General features: G+C 58.6%; 2 protein-coding genes across 9 annotated transcripts in view; both read right to left on the bottom strand.

The window, feature by feature from the left end:
* MROH1 (maestro heat like repeat family member 1) overlaps positions 1-7,649 on the bottom strand; it is a 75,208-nt gene extending 67,559 nt beyond the window's left edge. For 6 of the 7 annotated variants that reach the window (XR_016236628.1, XM_051831188.3, XM_089336509.1 and 3 more), the window contains exon 1: positions 7,545-7,649. The gene's annotated coding sequence lies outside the window, so the exon portion shown is untranslated. The remainder of the gene's footprint in view (positions 1-7,544) is intronic. The other variant, XM_089336507.1, reaches the window with a different exon arrangement.
* Positions 7,650-12,181: 4,532 nt separating this feature from the next.
* Positions 12,182-14,238, bottom strand: HGH1 (HGH1 cochaperone). Of its 2 annotated transcripts, none has more exons than XR_016236635.1 (6): positions 13,575-14,238; positions 13,398-13,498; positions 13,222-13,320; positions 12,935-13,114; positions 12,731-12,853; positions 12,182-12,655 (listed from the first exon to the last, which is right to left on the bottom strand). XR_016236635.1 is itself a non-coding variant. In XM_008253451.5 (6 exons), exons 1-6 carry the CDS (start codon positions 14,174-14,176, stop codon positions 12,515-12,517), a joined length of 1,158 nt encoding a protein of 385 aa, XP_008251673.3. In that variant the 5' UTR covers positions 14,177-14,234; the 3' UTR covers positions 12,182-12,514. The 2 variants fall into 2 exon arrangements, 1 of the variants encoding a protein (XP_008251673.3); XM_008253451.5 differs by having other exon boundaries at positions 12,935-13,026; positions 13,575-14,234.
* Positions 14,239-18,967: the final 4,729 nt, after the last annotated feature.

Raw genomic sequence — 18,967 nt, 5'->3', positions numbered from 1 at the left:
ACTGCCCCAACAAATAATTCTTCAGGATGAAACAGAGAACAATAGTCATAATTATGAAAGAATGTGAAGGCAGAAAATCTAGTAAAAGGAAAAAGGAAACCCAAAGCAAACAATAGAAGCATTAATAGAATGGTAGACCAAATCATTACTCGGTCTATGTATCCCATAAGTTATTATTATGGTCTATCCTAGAGAAAGTTCCACACCAATAATAACCTTGGATGAAAATACCCTAAATCCTCCAATTAAAAGATACAGATTAGCTGAATGGATTAAAAAACAAGATCCACTGGGGCCTGCACTGTGGCACAGAGGGTAAAGCCGTCGTCTGCAATGCCGGCATCCTATGTGGGTGCTAGTTCCTGTCCCAGATGCTCCACTTCCAATCCAGCTCTCTGCTGCGGCCTGGGAGAGCAGGAGACTGTCCAAGTCCTTAGGCCCCTGCACCTGCCTGAGAGACCAGGAAGAAGCTCCTGGCTCCTGGCTTCTGATCGGCCCAACTCCAACCATCGCAACCATCTGGGGAGTGAACCAGTAGATGGAAGACCTCTCTCCAACTCTGCCTTTCAAATAAATGAATAAATCTTTAAAAAAAAAAAAAGACCCATCTATCTGCTGCCTACAAGAAATATGCCTCACCAACAAAGATACACACAGACTTAAAATCAAAGGATAAAAAAAGATATTCCATGCTAATAGAAAGCAATCTGAGCAGGGGTAGCCATTCTAATATCAGACAAAATAGATTTTAACACAGAAACTGTTAAAAGACACAAAGAAGGGCATTATGTAATGATTAAGGGATCAAGTCAACAGGAAGATGTGACTATAGTAAATGTATACGCACTCAATGCTAGGGTGCCTGGCTGTTTAAAACCTATGTTCATGGATCTAAGAGAGACACAGAATCCAACAGTAATGGGGGACTCCAACACCCCCACTTTCCTCAATGGACAGATCAAATAGACAGCAAATCAACCAAGAAACAGAGCTAATCTACACTATGGACCAAATGGACCTAACTGATATCTACAGAACATTTCTTCCCACAGTTGTAGAATATACATTCTTTTAATCAGTACAGGGAACTTCTCCAGGATAGACCATATGCTAGGCCATAATGTAGTCTCAGAAAATTAAAAAAAAAATTGAAATCATACCCTGTATCTTTTCTGACCACAATGGAATGAAGCTGGAAATTAACAACTTAAGAAACTCTAGAAAATATACAAACACATGGAGACTAAACCACACACTCCTGAATGAACAGTGGGTTACAGAAGAAATCAAAGGGGAAAGCAAAAATTTCCTGTAAACAAATGAAGATGACAACACAACATATCAAAACTTACAGGATACAGTAAAAGCAGTCTTAAGAGGGAAGTTTATAATAACTGGTGCCTACATCAAGAAATTGCAAATACATCAAATAAATGATTTATCAATGCATCTCAAGGACCTAGAAAAAAGCGACCAGGGTTGTGGCATAGTGGGTAAAGCCACCACCTACAACACCTGCATCCCATATCAGTCCTGGCTGATCCACTTCCAGTCTAGCTCCCTGCTGGTGGCCTGGGAAAGGCAGCGGAAAATGTCCCAAGTGTTTGGGCCCTTGTCACCCATGTGGGAGACCTAGAGAAAACTCCTAGCTCTTGTCTTTGGCTTGGCCCAGCAGTGGCCATTGCAGCCATATGGGAACTAAACCAGCAGACAGAGGATCTCTGTCTCTCCCTTTCTCTCTCTTTCAGATAAATAAATACATCCTTAAAAAACAACAGCAGAGTCCAGCACTGTGGCACAGAAAGTCAAGCTTCCACCTGCAATGCCAGCGTCCCGTAAGGGCGCCAGTTCGAGTCCCATCTGCTCCATTTCCAATCTAGCTCCCTGCTACTGCTCCTGAGAAAAGCAACAGGCCCCTGCACCCACATGGGAGATCCGGAAGAAGCTCCTGGCTCCTGGCTCCAGAATGACCCAGCCCTGGCTGTTGCAGCCATTTGGGGAGTGAGTCATCGAGTGGAAGACTTCTCATTGTCCGTAACTCTGCCTCTCTAAATAAATAAATAAATCTTTAAAGAGAAAAACAAACCGAAGAACAAAAACCAAATTATTATCTCAATAGATTGAGATAGCATTGATAAACTAAAACATCCTTTCATGATAAAAACTCTTAAGCAAATTGGGTATAGAAAGAACAATCCTCAATACAATGAAGGCACTATATAACAACCCACAGCCAGCATCATACTGAATGGGGTAAAGCTGGAAGCATTTCCACTAAGATCCAGAACCAAAGATGCCCACTTTCACCACTGCTATTCAATACAGTTCTGGAAGTTTCAGCCAAAGCCATTAGGCAAGAAAAAGACATCAAAGGGATACAAATTGGAAAGGAGAAAGTCAAACTATCCCTGTTTGTAGATGACATGATTCTATACATAGGGGAACCGAAAGACTCCACTAAGAGACTACTGGAACTCAAAGAAGAGCTGGGTAAAGATGCAGGATATAAAATCAACACACAAAAATCAATGGCCTTTGTATACAAAGACAATGCCATGGCTGAGAAAGAACTTGTAATATCACAATAGCTATAAAAGTTTTTAAATACTTGGAAATCAATGTAACTAAGGAGGTGAACAATGTCTACAATGAAAACATTAAAAAAGCCGGTGCCGCGGCTCACTAGGCTAATCCTCTCCGCCTTGCGGCGCTGGCACATCAGGTTCTAGTCCCGGTCAGGGTGCCGGATTCTGTTCCGGTTGCCCCTCTTCCAGGCCAGCTCTCTGCTGTGGCCAGGGAGCACAGTGGAGGATGGCCCAGGTGTTTGGGCCCTGCACCCCATGGGAGACCAGGAGAAGCACCTGGCTCCTGGCTCCTGCCATCGGATCAGCGGATCAGCGCGGTGCGCTGGCCGCAGCGCGCCAACTGCGGTGGCCATTGGAGGGTGAACCAACGGCAAAAGGAAGACCTTTCTCTCTGTCTCTCTCTCTCACTGTCCACTCTGCCTGTCAAAAAAAAAAAAAATTAAAAAAAAAAAGAAAACATTAAAAGAGACACAGAAAAAAATGGAAAAATCTTCCTGTTACTGACACAAAAGCAGACATGTAGACCAACAGAACAGAAAAGAAACTGCACAAATCAATCCAGGCATCTATAACTAACTTATCTTTGACAAAGAGCTCAACCAATCCTTGGAGCAAGGACGGTCTCTTCAACAAGTGATGCTGGGAAAACTGGGTCTCTGTAGGCAGAAGTATGAAACAGGACCCCCACCTTACACTTTATACAAAAATCAACTCACAATGGATCAAGGATCTAAATCGATGACCTGATACAATCAAATTACTAGAGGAGAATATTGGGGGAACTCTGCAAGACATTGGCATAGCTGGCATTGTGGCACGGCAGGTTAAACCACTGCATGAGATGCCAGTGTCCCATACCAGCGCTGGCTCAAGTCCCAGTGCTCTACTTTTAGGGTCCACCACTGTGGTAAGGTAAGCCTCCACCTGAGACACCGGCAACCCACACGGGCTCCAGTTCAAGTCCCAGCTGTTCCATTTCCAATCCAGCTCCCTGCTGATGGCCTGGGAAAACAGTGGAAAATGGCCCAAGTGCTTGGGCCCTGCACCCATATGGGAGAACCATAAGAAGCTCCTGGCTCTGGATTGGCCCAGCTCTGGCCACTGCAGCCATTTGGGGAGTGAACCAGTGGATGGAAGAACTTTCTCCCTGATAAATAAATAAATCTTTAAAAAAAAAGACATTGGCATAGGCAAAGACTTCTTGGAAAAGACTCCAGAAGCACAGGCAATCAAACCCAAAATTGACAAGTGGAATTACATTAAGCTGAGAAACTTCTGCACTGCAAAGGAAACACTCAACAAGGTGAAGAGGCAACCGACAGAATGAGAGAACATATTTGCAAACCATGCAACTGATAAAGGATTAATATCCACAACCTACAAAGAATTCAAGAAATACAACAACAACAACAGAAATAATCTAGTTAAGCAATTGTCAAAGGACTTGAACAGACATTTTTCAAAAGATGAAATTCAAATGGCCAACAGACACATGAAAAAATGTTCAGGATCACTAGCCATCGAAGGAAGTGCAACACAAAACAATGAGGTTCCACCTCACCCCAGTTAGAATGGCTCTCATACAGAAATCAACAAACAACAAATGCTGGCGAGGATGTGGGGGAAAAGGTGCACTAATCCACTGTTGGTGGGAATGTAAACTGGTGCAACCACTGTGGAAGACAGTGTGGACACTCCTCAGAAATCTGAAAACAGAGGTACCGTATGACCCAGCCACCCACTCCTGGGAATTTACCCAGACGAAAGGAAATCATGATGCGTATGAAAGAGTGATCTGTTCCCCCAAGTTTACTGCAGCTGAATTCAAAATAGCTCAGATAAGGAATCGACTCAGATGTCCACCAACCAATGACTGGATAAAGAAACTGATACAAACACACAATGGAATACTACTCAGCCATAAAACATAATGATGTCCTGTCTTTTACAACAAAATGGATGCAACTGGAAACGATTGTACTTAGTGGTTTATACCAGCCCCCAAATAAATATCATGTTTTCCCTGATTTGTTGTAACAGAGTACAAAAAAATAACACATATTGACATTCTGAGATTCAATGATTGTTTACAGCCCTTGTCTCTACTGTTGAAGAACAGTGGTTTTTATTTTTTTTTCCTTCTTACTATTTGTTGAACTCTTTATTTAGTGGAGGGTTAAGCTTATGACTATCAAATAAAATATGTCATTATAAAAATTATAAGAAAGAGTGGCCAGCTCTGTGGCATAGCAGGTAAACCCACCGCCTGCAGTGCCGGCATCCCATATGGGCATTGGTTTGAGTCCCGGCTGCTCCACTTCTGATCCAGCTCCCTGCTATGGCCTAGGAAAGCAGTAGAAGATGGCCAAGTGCTTGGGCCCCTGCACCCACGAGGAAGACACGGAAGAAGCTCCTGGCTCCTGTCTTCAGATTGGCACCATGCCAACCCCTGCAGCCAACTAGGGAGTGAACCAGCAGATGGAAGACCTCTCTCTCTGCCTCTCTGCAATTCTTTCAAACAAATAAATAAATCGTGGTTTTTTTTTTTTTTTTGACAGGCAGAGTGGACAGTGAGAGAGAGAGAGAGACAGAGAGAAAGGTCTTCCTTTGCCGTTGGTTCACCCTCCAATGGCCGCCGCGGCCGGCGCGCTGCGGCCGGCGCACCGCGCTGATCCGATGGCAGGAGCCAGGAGCCAGGTGCTTTTCCTGGTCTCCCATGGGGTGCAGGACCCAAGCACTTGGGCCATCCTCCACTGCACTCCCTGGCCACAGCAGAGGGCTGGCCTGGAAGAGGGGCAACCGGGACAGAATCCAGCGCCCCGACCGGGACTAGAACCCGGTGTGCCGGCGCCGCTAGGCGGAGGATTAGCCTAGTGAGCCGCGGCGCCGGCCAATAAATCGTGTTTTAAATGATAAGAAAGAATAAGGGAGGAAAGAGGGTGGGAGCATGGGCAGGAGGGAAGTATCACTAATGCTCCTCAATCTGTATCTAGGAAACACGTGAGATGTGTTCCCCTGACATAAATTAAATAACTATAGAAGAAAAAGACACCACAAGGGCAAGTTACAATATGACAATAGGCTAACTTGCGTAATATTAATGTGCAAGTAAGACAAAGAAGGAGGACAAAGGTCGCACATGAATTCTCACAGACACAAGATGGCTGTGCTGGCCAGCCCTCAGGATGAGCAGGTACGGTCTCCTGCCTCTCCAGAGTCAAGGGTGATGAGGCCCAGAGGTCACAGGGACTGAGTGCCAGAGCCAGATGCCCAGCGGCCCCCAGCGTGTGCTCCTGCACAGCCTGGAGCAGGTGTGGCACCTCCCGCTCCAGCGTCTATAAACGTGACTCAGCACCTCCAGCCCCACGCTGTGACTCAGGGCAGGGCCGGGCAGCCAAGCTTTGCGCCTCAGACACAGCTGCCTGGTGCTGGGTGCTGGGTGCTGGCGCTGGGGCTTGGGGAGCAGCTACCTGGAGCCCGAATAAGCCAACCTCCACTTCCTGCCCCTGTCCACACCAGTGGTGCACAGAAAATAATGAACGTGGTACTAGAGGAAACAGCCCAAGAACAAGTCAGGATCCGGTTAAATTAAAAAAAGAAAACCTAACGGGAGAAGGTGGTAGTAGACAGAACTCACGTTACCCGAACAGAGAAGCTGCTGCCTCCTTGTTCCGCAGCTAGGAAATGCCCTCCAGACGTCCCAGGCCCACCGTCCCTGCGTGAGGCTCTCTGAGGCAAGTGTTACAGCCTGCACTGAGCCCGAAGGGGTTAGGTGGGTGTGGGAAGCGGGGTGGGCCAAGCACCAGGCCTAGAGGCACTGACGGGCAGCCTGGAGGGTCCAGTGTATGCCGGGGGGGGGGGGTCACCCACACACAGAGCACAAGGGACTCTCCCAGCTGCTCCACGAGCCAGAGAAAATCAGCTTCCGGAGTCCCCAGAAAAATGTGGGCTGGTGACCCAGGAAACCAGGCCTGCTGCTCGCTGCCCACTGGCCCGAGACCGCGCCTCCTCTGGCGAAATCAGGCTGCAAAGCCGCGCACAAGGAGCTCCTCCAGCCGTTTACAAGCAGGTTTGCATGAGGTCCAGCAGCCAGCATTCTCCGAGCACTGGCCAGGGGCTCCTGGGAGAAGCGCAGGCGATGGAGCCGTGTGAGTCGTGCTGAGAGACGACGCCTTTCACCCCGGGCAGCTCAGCCTGGGAGAGGGGTCGGCGGCCTGGGACTGCTGACCACCTGGGCCTCTCTGGAACCCAGAGACGGAGCCGTGGGCCCACCCAGCCCAGAACACAGCCCCCCGGCCAACAGGGCCGACCGGGGAGCCAGTCACAGCCAGTGGCTCCCAGAGAGCCCAGGCGCTCCGAGCATCCCCCTCCGGATGGTCACCACCACTCAGACCCAACAGTCCTCGACGAAGCTCCCGCCCTTCGCACACCTCGTCCCTCTGCTACACCACGGTGCGCGGGGCCACCTGCCTCCAGGGTCACACGCCCAGGTCCCCGACCCAGTGCCCTCTGCCCCTCCTGCAAGCCCTGTGCGCAGACCTCGTTGCACGTGAGTTTGGGGTCCGTCCAGCGAGTGGGGAGAACGGAGCGCTCTCCTCCAGCCGGGCCCCGCACGACAGCTACGCGGACACTGCAGGACGAGCGGGAGCCGAACTCCGAGCCGGCCGGCTGTGCGCGGACCCTGCCCGCGCCCCTCGCGGCGGCCCCGCCGCGCAACGCGGGGAGAGCACGGCGTGGGCGCGGCTCCCCAGCCAGGCCCTCGGGACCCCGTGGCGCAGCACGGGGCCAGGGACGCGGACGGCCGCGCCGCGCGGGTCTCTTCCGGGTGGGACGCGGCGGGGTCGGGACAGCGGGGCGCGGGGCACACTCGGCCGGGGCGGGCGCCGGGCCCTCCCGCCCAGGCTTCCTCACAGACGCGTCCCCCGCGCCGCGGAAGGCGCAGCTCAGCTCACCGCCTACCTGAGGGGGGCCGCCGCCGCCGCCGCCTCAGCCGCCGCCGCCGCCGCCGCCGCCGCAGCCACCCGGCGCGGGCGGAGCCGAGCTCGCCGTGCCCACCCCCGCCGCCCTCTGGCCAACCGCGACCTGGCGCGCGGCGGCCCGGCCACGCCCCCACGCGATGGCTGCGTTCACTGGCTGGAGGCACGTCCTTCAGGCTCGCTCCGCCTCCTGCCCCGCCCCCGCGACCGCGGACTGCGCAGACTCCGCTTCGCACTCGGTCCCGCCCCCGCCTCCCCGTGACCGGCGCACCTGACTGTTGCTGCGCAGGCGCCGGCGCCGGCCCCCAGCTGGACAGCATGCTTTCGTGTCGCGGTGAGACGCACACCGCTCCCTGCGGACGCCCGCGCCCGGACGGCGTCCTCCACGCGCCGGATAGCACTGAGTGCAGCTCTGCTCGCAAACACCTGTCCAGGTACACCTTCCAGGACGTTAACACACACATGCGACACCCAACAAACACGCAAAGTCGGTGGGTCACCCGCAGGCCTGTCCACACCCTGCGTGGAGGCCCCAAACTCGAGGGCAGGCGGAGCCCCGGGGTGCGAGACAGATGGCCGCTCACGTCGCGCGCTGCGGGGCCCGGCCGTCTGCTTTGGGACAGGCGTCGGAAAGAGGTGTTCAAGAGGTCAAATGAAGAGAGCCGTTGGAGAACCAGGAAGCTGTGGGCAGCGCTGCATCCGAGGCCTGGCAGTGCGGGTCAAGCGCAGGTGCGGCCCTGCACGGGGTGGGTGGGGATTGCAGGCTGCCGAGTGGGCGCCTTGGAAACCCTGGGCCGGGATGGCAGCGGAACAGCACCGGGGGGGTGTGCTTCTCCCCCAGCCCCAGCGGCCTGAGCCTTTGTGTTGGAGAGACAGACGGGACACTGCCAGGGCAAACAGGAGCGGGAGGCCCGTGGAGGGTTCCCTCGCCGTGGCCAACGCCCAGCGAGCCCCAGCCCAGCCGCAGTGGCCAGCAAACATCACAGCTTCACGTCAACACCAACCACCCCTCCCAAGAGCTGGCCTCTGAGGGGCAGGCCTGAGCCCACGCTGTGCCCCCAGGGCTCCAGCAGGACGCTGTGTGTCACCTGCAAAGGTGAGAGCTGGACTCTGGCGTCCCCGGGCTGCTCTGGGTCCACAGGCAGCAGCTTCCACCAGCCTCGCCCCTTGGAATGCCCGAGTGACCAATCCCACGTAAAATCAGATGCTTGCATCTCCTGAACAGGGAGCGGCTCTTCACCTCGGCCCTGGTCAGCCACAGACCAGTGAGCCCGCCCTCGGGACCGCAGCTTGCCGGTTAGGGCCGTGATTGCGCAACGGAACAAGAAACACAAGTCTTGCACCAACAGGCTGCGGCCCAGCAGGGATGAAACTCTGTGTGTGTGTATGTGTGTGTGTGTGTGCGTGCGCGCGCGCCTGTGCCTAGGCCACACCACAGCCCGCCCGTCTCCCTGCAGGCCCTCAGCGCCTGTGCAGGGAGCACACGTCTGGGCCTGGGCCTGAATTCCATCACCTGCGAGGCACTGTTTTCGTGCGTCTGAGACTGGATGCGAGGATGATGGGTCCAAGTGATGGGCACCTCCAGTGTGTTCTGCCAAGGGGGCAGGATTGCTGCAGGGGGTCGCCCGGAGTCTCCACCGCGACAGTGGGCCCCACACAGGGCTGGGCTGGCCCCTCGAGGGGTCTTCAGAGCAGGCAGGTCCCGGAGAGCCGGAGGACACACACCCCAGATCTGAGGGGGTGACGCAGGTGCAGCTCCAGAGCCTTCTAGAATCTGCCCCCACTTTCCAGAGCCTGTTCCCTGACCCAGCCCCTGCTGCCTGGCAGGGGAAGCAGCTCTCGAAGCAAGCCGGGCCTCAGCCAAGCTCCCGTGCCCTCGCGGGGGCTGCAGGCCACCTGGACCCTGCCCTCTGTGAAAGACAGTGGCAGGCGCGAGTTAGACCAGGGCACCGTCACAGACCGGCTGTGGCAATGCAGGGACCACAGCTGCCAGCCTCGAAGACCAGCGCTGTGCCTTCCCGAGGTGTCCCTTGCCTACACACACGCGAGCACGCGGTGCAACCCGAGTGCCACAGCTGGATGGGGCAGGGGTTCCCTGTGCCGAACCGCTCAGGTATCTTCCCGCCACCCCCAGCTCCTCCAGTCCCTGTTCCCACGGGACAGGAGGCAGGGGAAGGTGGTCAACACTGCCCAGCAGTGCCCCTACAGAAGTCACGGATGTGCAGAGAACAGGCAGCCCAAGGGGCTGTGGCCTGCATGTGACCGACATCACCTCCCCCAGCTGGCTGTCACAATGCTGTCCACAGCCAATGCCCCTGTGGATTCCTTCTGCAAGTCCCTGCCCGGTGAAGAGATCATTCACCAGCACCTACCAACTCCTGAACATGGCAGGCAGTGGCTTCAACACAGCCCGTCCCATGCGTGCACACACCCCGAGGCCAATCCTCACTACACCTGCCACCGCCCCAGACCTGGGACCTCCCATTGGCCCTTAGTCTCAGGGCAACTGTCCCGGCACACCCATGGCCCAGCCGCTCACGTGACAGCAGGTAGGTGGGCGGGGGTCTGGCAGGTACAGAGCAGCCAGCGATCCAACCTGTGCCGGAGTGGGCAACCCAGGGAGACCTGCTGGACACAACACCACACCAGCCCACCGCTGTCCTGCTACTGCCACATGGAGAGAGCCACCTGGCTGACCACTTGAGCCCAGGCTAGGCCCTCCTCGCTCCCCACAGAGGAGCCTTAGTGTGAGTGCCGGATGGCCAGGGCTTCTGACGCCAACCACTGAGCCCCCAAGCCCACCCCAACTGTCACCTCCACTCTGGTCCTGGGCAAGACCCCCTGCCCCCGCCCCGCAGCACGCTTGCCATCACACACTCCATGACCCCACACCCCTGCCCTCCCTATGCAGACACTGGCTTTGCCAGCTACACAGGGCTTGAGAACTCACTGCTGAGCCCCCAAGAGCCTCATGCGTGCATGTACAACAGGGAGCAGACCAGCTAAGACCCAGGCCCCAGGAAGGGTCGCCTGTGGGGTGGACACAGGGAAGCCCGATGTGGCATCTGCCCTGCCCAGGCTGGGAAAATCAGCCCACACGCCCAACTTGAAGTCAAGAAAAGACAGCGGCTCCCACATGCTGCAGCCGGAGCTCTGCACTGTCCCAGGTGAGCTGCCAGCAACTGCCAGTGATGGGCACAGGCCAGGGCACCGGGGGCACAGGGAGAGGGCAGGAGGCTGCAGCCAGGACCTGCCCCGACAAGCCCGGGCCTGCAGCGGGCAGCCACGCAGCACTGGGTGCTCCTCTGCCAGGCCCTCAGCACCACCTGGCCCCTGCTGCATGGCTTCCCAGAGCTCCCAGCGTCCCTGCCCCTGGATGGCAGCACGCTGTGGACCTGGGATCCCTGTGGCCAGTTCTGCAGCTGTGGCGTCCCCAGGCACGGGGCAGCCCACAGGCAGCACTGCCTGCCCCAGGCAAGATGCAGGCGCTGCTAGGCTGGGGCCCCGGCACCAGCCAGCCTTGGGTGAACACCTGCAGGCATGCCGGACATCAGCAACTCGCCTGGGCCCCACGGGGTCCACGGAGGACAGGCGGGCAGTGCGAGCCAGAGTGCTTGTTCGTGCAGCAGGCGGTGCAGAGGTCTTGGAGCTGGAGAGCGTCAGCTCCAGTGCAGGGAGAACGCTGGGCCACACATCTTGGAGGTTCTCAAATGAGGCGCTGAGAACGCCCCAAGGACGAGCTGAGCCTGCTCCGCAGGGCCAGGGTGGGCACAGGCAGGAAGCCCTCTGCCCAGAGGCTTGGGAAGAGCACCCTGGGGTGAGAGCCACCGTGACAGCCTTCAGGGCGTGGCAGCCACAGAAGTACTGTGCGGGGGCGGGGTCACCCCACGGGAGCCCAGGAGCAGGAGCGCCCAGCAGAGGGTGACCGGGCGCACCGGCTCAGGCCAGGGCTGCGGCTGCCGGCCCTCTCCGGTCACGGGCAGCTAAGGTCACCCTTTCCCTCGCGAGCGGACGTGGACGACCTGCAGCTCCGGGCCTCGTCTTCACGGGCTCGGCCCTCCTCTCCAGGAGTTGCTGATTCCTTGGGATGGGCCCCGTCAGCTTTCCGTAAGCACGAAGGACACCACCCAAGCTCTGCCCTAAGTTCGGGGTTCTGGCTTCAGTTTCAGCACACCTCGTGTCCTCGGATCACTCCGACAGGTGCTCTTCCCAAACTGGTCTTACCCTCCTTAGTCCTCAGACTACATCTGTCCTGGGGCAGGGTGTGGCGCAGGTCGGGCCACGGCTTGGGACGCTGACGTCCCATCTCCTAGAGTCTGGTTGCAGTCCAGCCGCTCCGTGTCAGATCCAGCTTCCTGCTAGCGTGCGCCCCAGGGAGGCAACGGATGACAGCCCAAGTTCTTGGGCACCTGGCACCCACGTGGGAGGCCCAGATGGAGTCCCAGGCTCCCGGCTCCAGCTGGCCCAGCCCCAGCCCAGTTGTGGACATCTGGGGAGCGAACCAACGGATGGAAGATCTCTTTGTCTCTGTCTCTTCCTGTCACTCTGCCTATCAACTCAATCAGTCTTAAGAAACAAAACACAGATCTCTCCCATTCTCAGAGGTTCTACAGCAAGAACTTGAAAACCATGATTTATTTCACCCATGATCCCGTGGGGCTGCCGCAGCCACGCTGCTTCCACTGGAGAGCCCACGGCTGGGTGCGCGGCCGTCCCCACCTTGCTCCCCCACGGGGGGGCACCAATATGTGTTTTTTCCACCCCCCCTGCTCCCCACTTCCTCCTCGTCCCCACGCTCCCTGGAACCACGCAGAGCAACCTGTACTCTCGCTGGCAGCACAGGGCACAGGGCTGCCCTCCACTCTGCAGCCTCTGAGCAGCGGGACTGGAGGGGCCGCCAGGCCACAGCAGGCCTCCTCAGGAACTTGTGGCCGAGGTGGGCCTGCGGCTGGCTCAGGACGCAGGGGCCCGCTCCCGCTGCAGCTGCTCCTGCTCCTCACGGTCCAGCTGCTGCAGCCGCCGTTCCACGTCCTCAGGCACCTGGACCTCCAGCAGGTTTTCCATGCCTCGCTCCGGCTCATCCCCGATGAGCACCTGGGGGGGGAGGGGGCAGTGAGCCGCTGGCCAGCGGTGGGCACCCCGTCCCAGCCTCTGCGGCCCCGCACCTACCTGAATGAGCTTCTCACAAGCTGCCTGCACGGCGGGCTCCGGCTCCCAGCTGTGCAGCTCTCGGAGGATCAGGTAGGCTCCCTGGTCCCGCACCAGCTTCCGGCCAGGTGCGGTGGCTGTCAGCTGAGGGGAGGGGAGGGGGTGCCCAGATGTCACTGTGCTCGTGTGCCGGGGCGGCACAGCCACGGCAGGACCCCCACGCACCAGCATGATGGCTTCCACCAGCATCTTGCGGATGTCGGCATCAGGCTCCCGCTGCTTGTCGGGCGGCAGGTACTGCAGGTCCACGGGCAGCCCTAGCGGTGAAGGTGGGAGCCCCTGGGTCCCTGAGCTGGGTGGCGGGGCCAGGCTCTGCCCACTTCAGCCCCATCCGTGCTCAGCTCCCTGCAAGGTTTCAGAAGGGGCCTGGGACCGGGACACCTTCTCCTGTGACTTCCCTGGTGGGTTCCCTCCTGCCAGCCGAACCCCAGACGTCCACCCAAGCCACTCACGGTCCATCTCTTCCTCGGAGAAATCCTCAGGCCCGGCCAGAGGCAGCAACAGGAAGGGGAGGATGTCCACCTCGGGACCAAGCAGCCACTCGTGGTGTCCTGGGGGGGCAGGGACAGGGGTCGGCCCCGAGCCCCCCGCCTCCGCCAACGCCCCAGCCGCCCTCCCCATCACTCACGGTGCTCGAAGCAGCAGTTCCGCAGCGTCCCCACCACACCGCCCCTGCGCACCGAGGAGTCCGGATGCTGGGTAAGAGGCAGCAGCCGCTGCACCACGCACCTGCAGGGAGGGATCTCTCGTTGCGGCCCTGTACCCTTCCACCCGCTCCGGCCCGCACGCGCGCCCTGGGTTTCACCTGTCGGGGTCCAGCAGGAAGGCGCGCGCCGCCGGCCGCTGGCTGAGGTTGGAGAGCAGCGGCCCCAGGTAGTGCAAGGGTGCGCGCGCGTTGTAGCCGGGGGTGCACAAGGCGCGCACTATCCGCTCCAGGCCCGAGCCCTCGGGGTCGGCGCTCGCCAGCGCCTCTGACAACGCGGCGCACGGCGCGGGCTCGCGGCTCAAGTTGGCCAGTGCGGCGGCCGCCTCGTCGGCCCAGGGCCACTGCGGGTCCAGGGCGAGGCCGAGCAGGCGGGCCGGCAGCCCGGGGTCGGCCGCCAGCAGCGGCTCGTGCAGGCCGGGGTCGGCAGCCAGGTTCACGAGTGCGCGCGCCGCGTCGCGGGCGGGGGCCGGGGCCGGGGCGCCCGCCAGCTGGACCAGCGCCCGCAGCAGCGCCGCCTGCCCGGCCAGCAGCGAGCGGCCCGGCTCGGAGCCGGTCAGAGCCAGCACGTGCCGCACCGCTGCCGCCTGCAGGTCGGCCCGGGCACCCGGCGCCAGGAAGGGCAGCAGCTCGGCCGCCTCCGCCTGCGCTTCGGGCCGTCCCGGCGCGCGCTCACCAGCCCCACTCGCGCCGGTCTCCCCCATGGCCACGGCCAGCACGCCGCGAGGAGCCGGCCCCACCCGCCGCGGAGACGGAAGTCGCGGAGGCCAATCCGAGGCCGCGGACTCCACGCCGGGGCGGGGCCGGGGCGGGGCCGGGGCGGGGCCGGGGCGCGCGGCATTGTGGGCGCCGGGTGCGCGTGACTGGCAGGTCTGCAGGGTCGCTGGCTGCGGGCTCTGCTGGTGTCGGGCCCGCCCGGTCCCTGCTCCCAGGCCGCTCAGGCCGAGCACCAAGCGTGCCCTCCTGGGCGGACGCGGGAGCAAGGAAGGCCCTTCCCTGCGTGGGGTCTTCCGGCACCTGTCCGGGACGCCGAGGGCCTCAAGGCAGGTCCAGCTCGGCACTGCGGGCAGCTGCTGGCCAGGTTGGAAAGTGAGACACAGCGCATGTTATTGGTGCCAGACCCACAACTGTCGTGGCGCGTTTCCACAGGACCTGGCCGCGGTGCAGCCGTGGTAGCGCGCAGGATGCAAGGTTGCACACCGGAAGTAGGTCAGTTGTGGGCAAACCCTGCGGCCCTTCCTGTCCTGTGACCCTCCGCGGTTCTGTCATCAAACCGCCGGATGCCTGGTGCACACTGCTCTTGCGTCTCAGTTCCCGGAGCCCTGGTGCCGGCCCGACGTGACTCCCTGCCCTGCCCCAGGTCTGCCCGGCAGTGCCCACCCCGTGTCCACACACACTTGGCATGCCTCGCACGTTGCTCACCCAGTGAGCGACCTCTGGCAGGGATAAAGGAGGCTGGGCGGCTGCTTCCACCTGCTGGTCACTCAGTAAACGCCGCTGGCCCTGCCTTCTTCAGGCTTCTGTGTCCATCCTGGGCGGGGGCGGGGGTGGGAGGCGGCTTTATGTCCCACGCTGATAATGCACACGGTGGGAGGCACCAGATGGTGGCCAAGTGCTTGGGTCCCTGCCACCCCGCCGGAGACCTGGACGGAGTTCCTGGCTCCCGCTTCCACCGGCCCAGTCCGGGCTGTTGAGGTCGTTCAGGGAGTGGTGAAATAAATAAAAACGCAAATACATAAATAATATTTAAAAGGCGTGGCCGCCATGGAAAACAGTGTCAGTTCTTCAAAAAGTTAAACAGAAGTGACAACCCAGCTCTCTGTTCCTGGGTATGCGCGGGAGAAACCTGTGTGTGCAGGCTGCATTACCCACGGCAGCCAGAAGGTGGGGACAGCCCAAACGTCCACGGGGGGGAGGGTGGGCCCTTGGTAGGGGTCTCACTGCGCTGTAAGAGGAGGCGGGCTCCTGATGCCCCAGGTGGATGTGCCCCCCAGTCAGCAGTCAGCAAATGGAGCAAGTCACAGAGCGCATCTTGTGTGATCCCGTCTATAAGACACTTCCGGAACAGACTAATCCACAGACCAAGGACCTCAGAGGTCGTCACAAGCCGGTGGACAGGGAGCAGGCAGCCGGAGATACCGTTGGTGGGTGCTGTGGATGGAGCAAACGCTGGGGTCCAGGCCCTAGCGGGACTGGCCTTCCAGATCAAGGTTGAGAGGCCACATGGCCTTCCAGATCAAGGTTGAGAGGCCACACACAGGGCCGGGGTCTCTGCACGTAGGGCACCAGAGTGCCCGCTGGCCCTGGCTCCACCGGAGGACACAGGGAGCTGGGCGCCCTCCCCGGAGCCACACCTGGGGTCTCCAGGCTCCAGAACCATGAGGAGACCTCTGTGGTCCAAACCCCCCGGTCTGCGGTGTCTTCATGTAGCAGCCGAGCTAAGATGGCAAGTGCAGGCTTTGCTTTTCAAATACGAAGCGGTGGTTCAGGCCAGGGCTGGGAGTGCCCGGCTCCAGGTTCCAGCTTCCTGCCAGCGCACACCCTGGGAGGCAGCAGTGACAGCCCAGGTGTTGGGTCTCTGCCACCGCGTTCCTGGCTCCTGGCCCAGCCTGGCCCAGCCCCGGCTGTTGTGGACATCTGAGGGAGCCAGGAGATGGCATCTCTCTCTGTCTCCTCCCACACCAGCTGGCTGAGCCCCCCTTCCCACTGGCCCAGGGAGGCAGCCGCCCTGTCCTCTCTGGACCTGTCACTTGCTGTGCTCCATGGAGTGGCACCCCCGCGTCTCACCTGACCCCCACCCCCAAGCTTTCCTTCCTGCTTCCTGCCGGCCAGGGCCCTCTCCAGAGTGGCCGGACAAGAGACCCAATGGCGTCTCCTGTACAAACAAGCTTCCTGAGCGAGGACCCCCCGCTCAGGGCTGGACACCTACACACTGGGCCATCCCGGCATGGAGGAGGAGCCGATGCTGTGAACACCCACAGCCACCTCTCCTGGAGCCCTCTCTCCAGAGAGACCTCAGCTCAGCTTCAGCAACAAGAAACAAAAAGCAGCAACACACGGCAGGAGGTTGAAGTCGGGGGGGGCCAGCTCCGGAGCTAACGCCTTCCCCAGGGCAGCGTGTGTGTGGCTTTAGCATAACACCGAGCGGACCCCAAACTCCTGCCGCATGGGCCATGGTTTGAAGGTGCCCCCCAAACCCAAACTCCATCCCAGGCCCAGTGCAGCGGTGTTGGGAGACAGGGCCCACCGAGACGTGGTCAGCTCGCGAGGCGCTGCTCGCGGGTGGGCCCACGTCAGGAGTGGGGGTGTTCAGAGGGGCCTTACTGTTAGAGACGTTTGCCCTCTTTGCTCCTCCAGCTTCTGCCCGGGCGATGTAGCCGGAAGCCTTCACGGGTCCCCTCTGTTTTTAGCTTTACACGGAGAGTGACTTCAAGAGAGCCCGTCTCTTCTTGTTCTGCCTCTGCTTTCCTTCCACTTGAAAGGCAGTGCTGCACACAGATCTTCCGTCTGCTGGTTCACTTGCCAAATGGCCGCCACAGCCAGCGCCGGGCTAAGAGGGAAGCCAAGAGCCAGGAGCTCCTTCCAGGGCAGGGGCCTAAGTGCTTGGGCCATCATCCGCTGCTTTCCCAGGTGCATCAGAAGGGAGCTAGATCAGAAGTGGAGCGGCCAGGACTCGAACCGGTGCCAATAGGGAATGCCGGTGTCAGAGGCAGCAGCTTAACCTACTGTGCCACTACACCGGCCCCTTCTTCTGCGCTTTTATCCCTAAGAGCCAATCTCTGCACGTTGGAGCGTCACCCAATTCCAGAATTGCGACTAAGAGCATCTAACTTCTTCTAAACTGGGGCCAACGATGGGCACAGTGGAGCGAGCTGCATCTGGACAGGACATCCCATATCCAAGTGACGGCCGAGTCCTGGCTGCTCAGCTGCCGATCCAGTTCCCTTCTAAGGTCCTGGAGAAGCAGTGGGAGATGGTGCAGGTCCCTGGGCCCCTGCCACCCCCTTGGGAGACCTGGATGGAGTTCTAGGCTCCTGGCTTCATCGTGACCCAGTGCTGACCGTTACAGCCAAGCATTTGGGGAGCGAACCGAATGGATAGAAGGGCTCTCTGTCTCCCCCGCCTCGCCGTCACTCTGCCTTTAAAAACAAATGTGTAAACTGGGGAGCAGGCGCTTGTGGTTAGGTTACCCGTGTCCCACACTGGAGGGACTGGGCTCAATTCCTGGCTCAGGCTCCCAGTCCCAGCTTCCTGCCGATGCCCCAGGGCACCGGCCCTGATGCACGTGCTGTGATGTTGGATTTTATGCTTCCAGTGAGAGGTTTCTTTTCTTTTCTTTTTTTTTAATTTATTTTTTGACAGGCAGAGTTAGAGAGAGAGAGAGAGAGAGAGACAGAGAGAAAGGTCTCCCCTCCGCCGGTTCACTCCCCTAATGGCCGCCACGGCTGGCACTGCGCCAATCCGAAGCAGGAGCCAGGTGCCTCCTCCCAGTCTCCCACGCGGGTGCAGGGACCCAAGCACTTGGGCCATCCTCCACTGCCTTCCCGGGCCACAGCAGAGAGCTGGACAGGAAGAGGAGCCACCGGGACAGAATCCGGCGCCCCAACCGGGACTAGAACCCGGTGTGCCGGCGCCTCAGGCGGAGGATTAGCCTAGTGAGCCGCGGCGCCGGCCAGGAAGGTTTTCTTTAACATGCCTTGTTTCCATCTTGCATGTCTTCACCTGAATTACTTCCTGGATACCTGGTGTTTGTGATACTGTTATCAGTGTGTTCTAAAATGCTTATTAACCGTCATCTTCGGGGAGCGAGTGTTTAGCCTGGCAGCTAAGACGCCTGCCTCCCGTGCTGGAGTCCCTGGACACCTGCTGCGCCAGGCTCCTGGCCTGGGGCCGGCGGCGGTGTCTCTCACACTTGGTTTCCTGCTGCCCAACTCAGAGACCTGCACTTTGTTTCAGGCTCCTGGCTTGAGCCTTGGCTCAGCTCTGACCACAACAGTATTTCGCATAAACCAGTGAGCGGGAGCTCTATTTACTTATCTCTCAAATAAGCAAATAGCATAAACACAGGGGCGGGTGTTGTGATACAGGAGGTTAAGCCGGACCCTGTAGCAGAGGGCCCAAGTGCTTGGGGAGACCGGATGGACCAGCCCGAGCCTTTGTGGCCGTTTGGGGGAATGAAGCAGCAGATGGAAAATTCTCTCTGTCACCTGCTTTTCAAATAAATAAAAATCTAAAAATAAAGATTCCATTTTCTCATTGTTGCTTGCATGTAGCAGTGCGGTTGGTATTTATATAGTTTGTCCTTTATAACCATGTCAAATTCTATCAACAGTCCCTACAGTGAATATTCCATTTTCTCACTGTTGCTTGCATGTAGCAGTGCGGTTGGTATTTATATAGTTTGTCCTTTATAACCGTGTTAAATTCTATCAACAGTCCCTACAGTGAATATTCCATTTTCTCACTGTTGCTTGCATGAAGCAGTGCGGTTGGTA

Source organism: Oryctolagus cuniculus, chromosome 6 (assembly GCF_051225735.1).
Source record: "Oryctolagus cuniculus isolate XC-2025 breed Fujian yellow rabbit chromosome 6, ASM5122573v1, whole genome shotgun sequence".
In the NCBI taxonomy this organism is placed as follows: Eukaryota; Metazoa; Chordata; class Mammalia; order Lagomorpha; family Leporidae; genus Oryctolagus; species Oryctolagus cuniculus.
Note: the sequence above shows the minus strand (reverse complement) of the source record. Positions and strands in the feature narration are given on the sequence as shown.